The following is a 12,653-nucleotide window of genomic DNA, read 5'->3' on the forward strand; positions in this document are numbered from 1 at the left end:
AATTAGAAGAGATTTTTTTTAAAAGGGCACTACATATAAATCAAATGAACAATTCATGTAGAAGATTTAACAGTTGTAAACTTTTTTTTTTTTTGAGACAGGGTCTCTCTGTGTTAGCCTTGGCTGTCCTAGACTTGCTTTGTAGACCAGGCTGGCCTCGAACTCACAGCGATCCACCTGCCTCTGCCTCCCGAGTGCTGGGATTAAAGGCCTGTGCCACTATGCCTGGCTCCAGTTGTAAACTTTTATGCACTAAATACTGGAGGCCTTTATTTCATAAAACAACACTAAGAGGCAGAAAAGGCCACAGAGGCCCTGTTGCAGTAATAGTGGAGGACTTCAATACTCCACTCTGATATTTAGATAGAGCTTCCAAACAAAGAACAGATTAAAAAAAACCCTTCAGAGATAAATATACTTTGGATGAACTGGACTTAACAGACATAGACAGGATATTCTACTTAATGGATAGGGAACACACTTTTTTTTTCCCCCTCAGAAGCACATGGAACATTCTCCAAAATGAATCATATTGAAGGTCACAAATCAAGTCCACACAAAATTTTAAAAATGAGATAATTCCTTGTGTCCTATCAAACCATAGTAGACTAAAATTAGGAATCTATACAAGAAAAGCTACAGAAACCACAAAAATTCTTGGAGACTAAAAGACATGTTTTTGAATGAACAGTGGGTTGTCCAAGAAACCAGAGGGGAAAATTTAAAAATTCTAGAGATGAATGATAAGGAAAGCATATCCTATCAGAACCTCTGGGACACAGCTAAGGCTGGAGAGAGAAAAGTTTATAGCAATAAGTGCTCATATTAAAAAAATCTGAGAGCTGGGTGTGGCAGCACATGCCAGGAAGCAGAGGCAGGTGGATCTCTGAGTTCGATGCCAGCCTGGTCTACAAATGAATTCCAGGATATCAAGAGCTACACAGGACAGCCAGAGCAACCCTGTCTGGAAACAACAACAACAACAACAGCAAAATCTGAGAGCTATTAAATAATCAACCAAACGATGCTTTCCAAAGACTCTCAAAACCAAGCAGACAATCCTAAAGTAGACTGCAAGAAATAATAAAGATTAATGAAGAAATTAATAAAATATAGATTGAAAGAACACCTGCATAGCCAGGTGTGGTGGTGCATGCTCCTGTAATCCCAGCACTCAGGGAGGCAGAGACAGGTGGATTTCTGTGAGTTGCAGGCCAGTCTGGTTTCCAAAATGAGTCCAAGCTGGGCAGTGGTGGCACATGCTTTTATTCCCAGCACTTGGGAGGCAGAGGCAGGTGGATTGTTGTGAGTTCGAGGCCAGCCTGGTCTGCAAAGTGAGTGCAGGACAGCCAAGGCTACACAGAGAAACCCTGCCTCGAAAAAACAAAACAAAAACCCAAAAAGTTGCAGTGCACCAAATCAATATACAGAACAGTGACCTTCATATATCAATGATATACTCTTGGAGAAATTAGGAAAAATACCCCATTCAAACTAATGCCGAAAAAATTAAGTATTTAGAAACATAGCTAACTAAAGAAGAGACATACCTCTATGATGAACAGAGAGAGGACACCGACACAAACCTAACGTGACTGCAGCCATGTGATTTGTGACAAAGGTGCCTAAACTATAGAAAGACAGCCTCTTTCAACAAATAGAAAAAGCTAGAATCCACATGCGGAAGAGTGAGACTATCTGTTCTCTTGCCCTGTACAAAAATCCATGCCCGACGGATCGGAGGCCTCAGGGTCGGGCTGGGAATGCTGACGTTGTGGAGAGAAGTGGGGCGAGCCCATCAGGATGCAGCCATAGGTCAGGGCTTCCGGCTAGATAGAACTCCTGCTACTGGGGAGACAGTGCCAACGACCCTCCTGGAAGCCATCTTCATGGCCAGTGGACCAAGTCCGCAAGGCCAGAGACCCCATGGAGCGGGAGAGGGTCTTTGCCAGTTACACATCTGACAGAAACAACCACTAGAACAGCCAGCGAACAGCAAGAAATCAAGCAGCGCAGCAGAAGCAGGAGCTGGCTGGGTGCGCGTGGTGGCGCGTGCCTTTAATTCCAGTACCTGCCGGGCAGAGGCGGGGAGATCTCTGTGAGTCTGAGGCCTCTCTGTTCTATGTACCAAGTTCTGGGGGGACCACATAGAGAGACTTTGCCTCCTCCAAAAGGCTAGTGAAATGAAAGGAGAATTTTCAAAGGATGATACACAAATGAACAACCAAAGAAGCATGTGAGAAAACATCCAACCTCTTGCGCTAAGCATCAGAGAAATGCAAATTAACACTATATTGTGGTTTCATGTCACCTCAGTCAGTCTGGTGGTCATTAAGAAAACAAGGGACAGCAAATGCTGGTGAGGATGGAAGCCAAGGGGACACCTTGTACAAGTCTTGAATATAAGCTAATCCTGGTACTATGAAAACCCATATAAAGGTTTCTCAAAAATAAATCTACTAATCACTCCTGAGTATTTTACTCAGCAGATTCCAAGTTAATATTTCATTAGAGATACTTGGACATCAAGGTTTATTGCAGCTCTGTTCACAACAGTAAAGTCATGGAACCAGGCTAAATGTCCAAGAACAGAGGAACAAACAAAGAAAGTGTAGTTTATGTACAATGGAAGTCTGTTTGGCCACAATTAACAGAGTTTGGTGATAATATACTAAGTGAGGCAGGCCAGTTTCAGAAAGACAGGTATGGTGCCTCTCTCCTGTGTGACTGCTGGATTTTTATATAGATATGTAAAATCATGTATATATATGTACATTGGTGTGTATGTTTATATATATATATATATATATATATATGAAAATAGAAGTGAAATTGACAAAGATTAATGGGACAGGATAGGATTGAGGAAGGGGCAGGGAAGACGACATGCATTCAATGTACAATATATATTTCCACAAAATGCACCTATATAACAATAACATGTGCAATGAAAACATACAATGAAAAACTTAAAACAAAAATAAAACAATAAAAACAAAACCTCTAAAACAAAAAGAGCAAGGACAAAACTGCAGGGGCCAGTGATGTGGTTCAGTCTGTAAATTCTTGCCTAGTATAGCTGTTTGAATGTGACTGTTGCCCAAAGGTTTGCCTGTTTGAAACACGTGGTCCTCAGGTAGTGTGAGGGGAGGTTATGGAACCCTTAGGAAGTGGGTCCCTGACGTCAGGCCTTCAGGCTTTACAGCCAAGCCTCTCCACGTGTTTATTCGGATTTGTGATAAAGGATATAAGGTGACTAGCTGTTTCAAGTTCCCACCACTAGGCTTCCCTGCCACGCTGCACTGCATCCAGCTGCAAAGTAATTCCCTCGTGCCTTAAGATGCTTTCCTCAGAGTGTTTTACTATAGCAACAGGAAAATAAACTGAAATACTTAGGTTCATACCCGAAATCTCAGCATTCTAGAATTAGAAGCAGGAGGAATGCAGTTCAAAGCCAGGCTGGGCTACTTGCAACATCATCTCAAACAAACAAACACGAAACCAAAATCTGTCACAAAGAATTGTAAGCTCAGAAGTTGTGTGATGCAGATGCCAAGATCATAGTCTTTAAAATAAAATAAAAAATTACTTTTTTGTGTGTGTGTGTGTGGTATGCGTTTTGTTTGCATGGATGTATAACACATGCATGCTGTGTCTACAGAGGCCAGAAGAGGGCATCAGATCCCCAGAGGGTTGTGAGTCATCTGCTGTGGGTGCTGAAACTGAATCTGGGTCCTCTGTAACAGCAGCAAGTGCTCTCAGTGGCTGAGCCGTCTCTCTGGCCCAAGCTTGGATGGATTCTTTTGTAAAAGTTTTGTGTGTGTGTGTGTGTGTGTGTGTGTGTGTGTATGTGTGTGTGAAATGTCATGCTTCCTTGTGAAGCCAGTAAAAGACAGATGTGAAAGGATCAGGGTTTGACAATATGCCAACTGACAGAAAACAGAGATGTTTGCAAAGAGGGGTCCATAAGCCATGTCCTGCTTGGTAGGATTGCTTTGTCTGGAAGAATGTGGGGACAGTCGATGACAGATCCAGGCTGCTGTAGCTCTCTGCCTTCACCCACCTTCTGATTCTGTGCTAAGCAACCCTCAGAGTTTTTGCCATCTGTGCAAAGCTGCCTACACAGGACTCTCCATGCTCATCTGGGCTGTGTATTTTGGCTTTAATTTCCCATATAACTAAATCAACCAAACATAAAAAACCAGACCAACACCAAGACTGCTGATCTGGATTTCATGTTCCCTGGTTCTTGTATCAGTAATTATTTCTCTTGCAAATTAATAATACAACATCTGGTCTTATATAACAGTCTTATAAACTTAGCTCCTGGAGTTACAGCCTCCTGCTGAGTTCCTTGGCAACCACCCGATGGTCCCTCAAGACATCTTGTACTGAAAATGCCTTGGAGCCAGGCAGAGGCAGAGAAGAAAGCTGGGCATTGAGGTGTACACGTACACATAGAAATATATATACACATACAAATATATGTACACACACAAGTATATGTACACACACACATATACAGACAGATAACATGCATGTATATAGATGCACACATTACATACAAAAATTCAGGTTTGAGGTCAATATGCAGGCTCGGGGCAAAGGTGCCTGTCACAAAGCCTGATGAACTCAGTTCCATTCTCAAAGACACTCATGGTAGAAGGAAGAATCAGCTCTTTCAAGTTGTCCTCTGACCTTTGTAGGTACATTGTGGTGCACCCCCAAAACCCCCCACAAACATAAATAAATAAATAAATAAAGGTACAAATGATTTAAAATTCAGACCAATCTTAAGAAAACTCCTCGCAAGGACATAAATAAGATGCCATAAAATCTCATGTGTTTATGAAGGTAAAAATAAGCTATACTGTGACTGATGGTTGTCCCAGCAATGAAAGGAAGGTTTCATAGCAGAAAGGGAAAAGGCGTTTAATACAATAAAACAAAAACCTTCTTTAATTATAACTACAGGATAGTTTTTGATTGTGAGAAGGTTTGCTTCAGGCTGACAACATTCATAAACTTTGTGTGAAACACTGAAATTACTCTCATTAAATTGATAAGCAGACATAGAGACTTATTTAAGCATTGCCAATAGAAACTTCTGGAGAACCATGAACCTGCATTTCCAGGTAGGAATGGTACACCACATTTAGGTGTGCTTTCTCCTGATGTGCTGGCTAGGTCCCCCCCCCATTTTATTTCATTTATTGATTTATTTACTTTACATCCTGATGTCAGTCTTTCCTCCCTCCTCTCCTCCTAGTCCCTCCTTTCCCCTCAACTTCCCTTTCTGCCTCTTCTTCAGAGAAGAGAGGCCTCCTGTGGATATCAACCCACCTCAGCACATTAAGTTGCAGTAGGACTAGGTAACTCTCCTATTGAGACAGCCCAGTTAGAGGGAAGGGATCCAAAGACAGGCAACAGAGTCAGAGACATCCCTGCTCCAGGGGACCCACATGAGAACCAAGCTGAACATCTACTATGTATGTGTAGGGCGTCTAGATACGTCCTGTGGATGCTTTCTGGTTGGTGATGCAGATTCTGTGAGCCCCTATGGGCCCAGGTTAGTTGACTCTGTAGGTTTCTTGCAGTTTCCTTGACCTCTCTGGCTCATTCCATCCTCTGTCTCCCTCTTCCACAAGATTCCCTGAGCTCTATCTAATGTTTGGTGTTGGGTCTCTGTTTCCATCTGTTTCCATCTATGCATCTGTTTCCATCAACTTCTGGGTGAAACCTCTCAGAGGAGTTATGTTAGGTTCCTGTCTACAAGCATAGTGGGTAACACTAATAGTGTAAGGGATTAGCTCTCTCCCGTGGGATGGGTCTCGAGCTGGGCCAGTCATTGGCTGGCCATTCCCTCAATTTCTGCTCCATCTTTATCCCTGCACCTCTTACAGGCAGGATAAATTTTGGGTCAAAGGTTTTGTGTGTTGGTTTTTCCCATCCCTCTACTGGAAGTCTTGCCTGTCTACAGGAGGTGGCCATTTCAGGTTCCATGTACTCTGTTGCTAGAAATCTTTATCCTGGCTAGTTTTATGTCAGCTTGACTTAAATTATAGTCTTCTGCAAGGAGGGAATATTAGAATTGAGATAACACTTCTATAAAACTGAGCTATAGGCAAAGCCTGTAGGACATTTTCTAAAATTAGTGATTCATGTGGGAGGGCCCAACCCATTGGGGGCGTGGCACCCCTGGGCTAGTCCTGGGTGCTATAGAAAGCAGGTTGAGGAAGCCACAAAGAGCAAGCCTCACACTCCTCCATGGCCCCTGTATCAGCTCCTGCCCTCAGGTTCCCACTCACTTTGAGTTCTTGCCTTAGCATCCCTCAGTGGACTGTGACGTGGGATAGGTAAGCCAAACAAACCCTTTCATGGTGTTTCATCACAGCAGTAGTAACCGTAACTAGGACAGAATTTGTTACTAGGATCATGGAGTGTTGCTGTGACAGAGCAGACCATGTCATTTTGGTGAGGATTGTGGAAGGACTTTGGAACTTTGGGCTAGAAAAGCCATTGAGTGTTCAAAGCTTGGTGAGCTGTTTTCTGGAGCCTTGAAGACAAGTGTGTTGAGAGAGGCCTGGCTTGTGAAAGTCCAAGGGAAAGGTTGAGAGTCACTTAAAGGACTAAATGAATACAGAACCACAGCTTTTAAGTCAGAGGTATTAACTTAAAAAAAGAAAGGATGCTTCAATAAGACCCACGTAAAACCCCAGCTCCTTAAAGCAGGTCCTACCACAGCTCAATAAAGCAGAGCTGCCCACCCCTTATGGGGGCATTTATAATTCACATAAGCCTGATGACACAACAGCCTGGCTGCATTTCCACCAAATCAAAATGCCTTGATTTGAGTGCTAGAAAACAAAACAAATACCAGTGTTGTTGTTGTTTTTTCTTCTTCTTCTAGACAGGGTTTCTCTGTGTAGCCTTGCCTATCCTGGACTTGCTTTGTAGACCAAGCTGGCCTTGAACTCACACTGATCTGCCTGCCTCTCCCTCCTGAGTGCTGGGATTAAAGGTGTGAGCCACGCCCAGCCAGCTTTCTATTTTCAGTACCGGTGATTTTTTTTTTTTAAATACCACTCATTCTGTGAGTGTATTTACTGAGGCAGAAACAAATCTCATACACGTTGAAGCCCCACAAGTAAGCATGGACTAATTGGTTTCCATCCCTGGGGGACTCAGAATGCTCTAGTGAATCTCACATTCAGACCTGACACCAGTGGTCACGCTGGCAGGTGTCTGTGGTGGTCCCCGTGCAAGCTGGCAGGTGTCTGTGGTGGTCCCCATGTCTTCATGCTGGGCAGGCTCTCCCACAGTTTGCTGTCTGAGGCTCACACATACCTTAGCCATCATCATCCTGTAGGCATAGAGGTGTTTGCCCTTCCCTTTCCCCAAGGCTCCTTCGTACTTCTCCACGAATGCTTGGGCTTCCCTGGTCAGGGAGAAAAAAAAACAAGGGGCGAGGAAACACAGGAATTAAACCAGAAATCTAACGGCTAAAAGCCTTACATGTTTATACCCTTAGTTGGATATCGATTTTATGAATTAGGCCATTTTGCCAACTTTCCCTAATGCCACCAATGCCAGGCTTACATTAGATGTGGATAGACAGGATTTCGTCATTGCTCTCCAAGAATTTGTCCCTTGGTGTTACATATGTGAATAAAAATTACATGACAGGAATAATGGAGATTAACATTGTTAAAACTGGGAAGTCCGGAGGGGTGGTGGTGGTGCACACCTTGAATCCCAACATTTGGGAGGCAGAGGCAGGGGATTTCTGTGAATTCAAGGCCAGCCTGGTCTACAGAATGAGTTCCAGGACAGCCAGGGTTACACAGAGAAACTCTGTCTTGAACCTCCCCCTCCACCGGGGGTGGGGGGGTGGGAAAGAGGTGTTCACAGGGCATGGCAGCATGAGTTTTTAATCCCACTAGGGAGGTAGAGAAAGGCAAATATCTGTGAGTTCCAGGCTAGTCAGGGCTACATAGAAAGAGAGCCTGTCTCAACAAAACCAAAAATAATAAATAGATGAGAGATAGATAGACAGATAGGTAGACAGACAGACAGACAGACAGACAGATAGAAAAAATAGAGTCAGAGGGTAAAGTCAGACTAAAAGCATCATAACTCTTTGTCTTAATTTATTTATTTTATTGAGGATGTGTGTGTGTACATGGGCTTATGTGTGCCCCTGTGCATTTGTGGAGGTCAGAGGACAAGTCTTGGGAGTCAATTCTCTCCATCTGCTGTGAATCGTGGGGCTCTAGCCTAGGGCGTCAGGCTTGTGTGGCAAGCGGCTATCACTGGGGACATCCTACCACGCCATAGAGTTTTAATTATAGTGGGACTGTTGTGATTTGAAGCTGAAATGACCCCTACGAGTCTTTAGGAGACGGAGCCTGGTTGGTTGAAGTAGGTATGGAGGGTCAGGCTTTGAGTGTTATGTCTAGTCCCTGGTTCCATCTTGCTCTCTCTGTTTCCTGCTGTGATTCAATATGGCTCCTACCATCAAGAACTCTGCTCTGCCTTTTTTTTTTTTTTACCACGATACACTGATGCCTCTGAAACCGTGAGTCAGAATAAGATTTTTCCCTTAAGTAGTTGCTTCTATAGCTAGCCCCCCAACACTTGCTGAGACTTCATCCTAGGGCCTTCTTCATGGCAGGCAAGCATTCTACTCTCATGCGATGCTCTCAGATCCAGTTCAGGAACCACCTGACTATGATGAAAGTAACATCCTCAACTCAGGGGCACTGGACATTCTTATGTTAATAACACCCCCTACCTTATAGCATTGTTAGTGGTGTCTGTGTGCTTCTCTGATTTGTCTTTATTCTCCAACCTCATCTTTCAGGACTCAGCATAGAAACTGGCAGACAAGGTGTTTAAGCTTTAATATTAACAACTACTGCTTATTAATTCTGTCTAGGGCACTTGATATTATTTTGAATTTGTGGAACAATCCCATGAGGTATGTATTTCCTCCACTTTATAAATGAGGAATGTGAAGTTGAAAGGCTAGGAGAAGGAGGCCAGTGTGAGTGACTAAGGAGCCAGTAAAACAAAACAAAACAAAACAAAACAAAACAAAACAAAACAAAAACACTTGGATGGGGCAGGGGCAAAAACTCAGGTTTGTTCTGTTTGGTTGTCATTGATGTTTGTATCTTGCCATCCTTCTTAGATAGTCTCTAGCCACTCTGATTGTGTCAGCTAGTCTCATGAGTGTGTCAGAGGCTGAGGAACATAGCATTGCTTCTAAAAAAAAAAAAAAGAGGATGTAGTCTCTAGGGATGCTAGCTGAAGTTGGAGGCTGTGGAGGTTTGAATGAGGATGGCCCCCACAGGCTCATGTTTGAATACCTAGGCTCCACTTGATGGAATGATTTGGGAAGGATTAGAAGGCGTGGCCTTGTTGGAGGAGGTGTGTCAGTGGGTCAGGTGGGGATGGGCTTTGCGTTTTTCAGAAGAATCACTCCATCCCTACCTGTGCTTTCTGCCTCCTGTTTGTAGTTCAAGATGTGAGCACTCAGCTGCTGTGCTGGACAGGACACCTGCTGCTTGCTACCTCAGCTCTGCTATCACGAACTCTAACCCTCTAAAGCCATGAGCCTTAAATTACCGTTCTTTTATAAATTGCCTTGGTCATGCACAGTCTCATATCACAGCAATAGACAAGTAACTAAGATAGAGACTTCACTGCCAGAAGAGTCATACAGCAGGTGAGGGGGTGCATCCTACAATGTCTGGTAATTCTGGAGAAGTACTTAACAGTATAAGCTCTAGAGCCAGAGTTTCTGAGTTCAAATCCAGACTGGATCACTTAACTTGCTGTGAAACATTGGGCAGATTACTTGGTGGTTCTGTAACCAGGTTTCCTCATCAGTACATTGAGCAATATAATAGTACCTGCATCATAGGGTTGTTTTGAGAAAGTAGGATTGCTATACTTACTGCACTCACAATATGGTCTAGTGTCTAAGGAATATTCAGCAAATAGTGATTGGGAACAGCTCTGTAAGCAAGAACATACAGCCTGAATGCAGAAAGGGGTAGCAGGGACTTCCCTTCAGAGGGACCCTTGGCCAAGTCTCACTGTGTGTATGGGATTTAATCAGGTAAGATTCATCACACATCAGTGCTCCCACGGAGCATTCTGGAAAACTACCCAGTGTCTTGGTGTAGGAGTGCCGGGCCTCCCTGTCAGCTTTGGCAGCTATCTGTGAGTGTCAACATGCTTAGCAGAGCCCCTGGAGGCATCTCCAGATGACTGAAGAGGTGGCTGTTCAGAAATAAATACCCAGTGTCTCAACGGGCCAGCTGAAGAGACAGATGGAACTCAATATGGGGTGGGCCTTGAAACCGTTGACTGAAAACAAAGCCCCACTTCAGAGTTTTGTACTGTGTGTTCTCTTATTTCTTAGACTGACCACACCAAGGAGCAGGAGACTATAGTGTGTATTGTATGAATGCAACACTTGTCAATTACAAAACAAACAAACAAAAAACCCCTATGGCCTGTAGGAAAGGGTAAAATAGAAGGTGGGACATCCACAGGCAGAAGGGATTCTGGGATAGAGCCAGGTGTAAGAGATTTGTGCCCAAAGATGTGAGGAGGAAAGACTCACGGTACCTGAGCAGAGGTAAGCAGCCACATGGCAGAATCTAGATTAGTATAAATAGCTTAAGTTATGAGCTAGTCAGAGAAGAGCCTAGCTATATGGCCTAGGTATTTGTAAATATATTTTGAGTCTTATGAGTCATTATTCTGGGAGCTTGAGAATGGAAGGAAAAACAGGTACCCTACTACACCACAGCAACTATGAAGCCCCTCTTCAGGGGTTTCGGCAATTTCTTCATGAGACCCGGATATGCTCAGTCAGAACTTTGCCTTGTGCCTGGGACAGAGTCTGTCAGAACTGAGTGCTAACGCCATCACGCCCCAGCAGCTCCTTATCATCCTGCCCCCCCCCGAAGCCAGCTCCTGGGTACAGTCGCACCACTGAAGGAAGAAAAAGGAGGGGTGTCCCTGGAGGAGGATGGCTCAAGATGTTTGAAGGAGGGGAGACCTGACTGGTGGACAGGAAGTGGGAACAAGTCTCCTCTAGTGTGGAAAGAGAGGGAACCACTTAAATATTGACATCTTGGGATGAGACAGTTGAGTGTAAGATCTCCGGAGTTACTAATTACCAGCATATGTCTGGTTTTAGTGAGATGAACCGGAAGAAAGCAAAGGTCTTTAGGCAGAGGCCTGCCTGATGGACACTTAGAGGCTGGGGAACCTGAGGCCTGAGTCAAGCATCCTGGAGGCAGGAAGAAGGGCAAAAGGAAGGAAGGAGTTTGACTCTTTGACGCAGAGACGTGGAAGTGAAGGAGGCATAGTCACTGCCAACCTTGACAGTAACATGGACCCTGAATGCCCGGCCACTTGGAGGCTTCATTTCCTAAGTGTCCAGATGATGCTCTTCCCACTGTTAATAACAGTTGTGTCTGGGTTGCACATGAGTCTGAGGTTCTGTGACAATGACATGGGTGCAGGAGGAAAAACCCAGCCTGGAACCCAAGGAGAGAGAACTTTTGGAAGAAGTCAGCCCCCCCCCCCCGCCCACACTGTTTTAAACTGGCAAATGTATATATTTATAGCAGACATTGACAGTTACATCAAGATAATTAAGATACTAAATCCTCAGCTTTTTGGTAGCAAGAACCTTTTAGTATTTTCTCTCAGCAGTTTTCAACTACACAACTGTTGTTATCACTATGCTGAACATAAAGTCAAATATGTTAAAAAAAAAAAACAAAACAAAACAAGAGTGCAGTTAGTCACACTAGGTGGCTATCTAGTGCTCAAGAGCCACTTGTGGCTAGTGACTGGTGCATCTGAAAAAACGGATTTAAGAGATTTCTATCACGACAGGAAGTTCTGGTGGTCAGCACTGCAGGTCCAGGAAACTGCTGGGAGCTGCTTTCCACGGCCACAAGGGACACTGTGGTGATTTGTCCTGCAACAAAGTCAGCTTCACTTGTTAGAACCATTGTCAGGATCCATACCATGTTAAGGTGGCCAGAATCCTTGCTTTGTTTTGTTTTGTTTTTTGAAATAATAATGTCAAGACATGACTCCTGCATCTCTCTCTATAATAATAGGAGTTTAATCTGAGCATGAGAAAATTTGTGTTTGAGGGGAGTCAAAGAAAAATGAGATTTACAGGGAGAAGTGAGTCGCTGTGGTTGAAAATGGAGGCCAGATTTGGGGTAGGAAAGGTAATGGTAGGAAGGACTTAAGCTCAAAACTGCTTCAGACAATCAAGAATAATAAAATAGGGGCTGGAGAGATGGCTCAGAGGTTAAGAGCACTGACTGCTCTTCCAGAGGTCCTGAGTTCAATTCCCAGTAACCACATGGTGGCTCACACCCATCTATAATGTGATCTGATGCCCTCAGTTGTACATACAAGTGGAGCACTGTATACATAATAAATAAATAAATAAATATTTTTTAAAAAGGAATAATAAAATAGTGTATCAGCCTTTTGTATTCAACTCAAGGGAAATGTTGAATTGTAAATAAGGGTCAAATGGCACAAGTAGGGAGTGGTATCACGGTTCAAACCTGCACTAACAGAGCATCGTTCCCAGTGTGCCC

The 12,653-nt window shown here is 43.8% G+C and overlaps 1 protein-coding gene across 1 annotated transcript in view; it reads right to left on the reverse strand.

The window, feature by feature from the left end:
- TMC2 (transmembrane channel like 2) overlaps positions 1–12,653 on the reverse strand; it is a gene marked incomplete at its 5' end in the record, with an annotated part of 53,942 nt that overhangs the window by 33,838 nt on the left and 7,451 nt on the right. Inside the window, one exon of the mRNA XM_084774529.1 lies at positions 7,348–7,438. Within this exon, the coding sequence (XP_084630655.1) occupies positions 7,348–7,438 (91 nt within the window). The remainder of the gene's footprint in view (positions 1–7,347; positions 7,439–12,653) is intronic.

This window comes from Acomys minous, assembly GCF_964271855.1.
Source record: "Acomys minous genome assembly, chromosome: 3".
In the NCBI taxonomy this organism is placed as follows: domain Eukaryota; kingdom Metazoa; phylum Chordata; class Mammalia; order Rodentia; family Muridae; genus Acomys; species Acomys minous.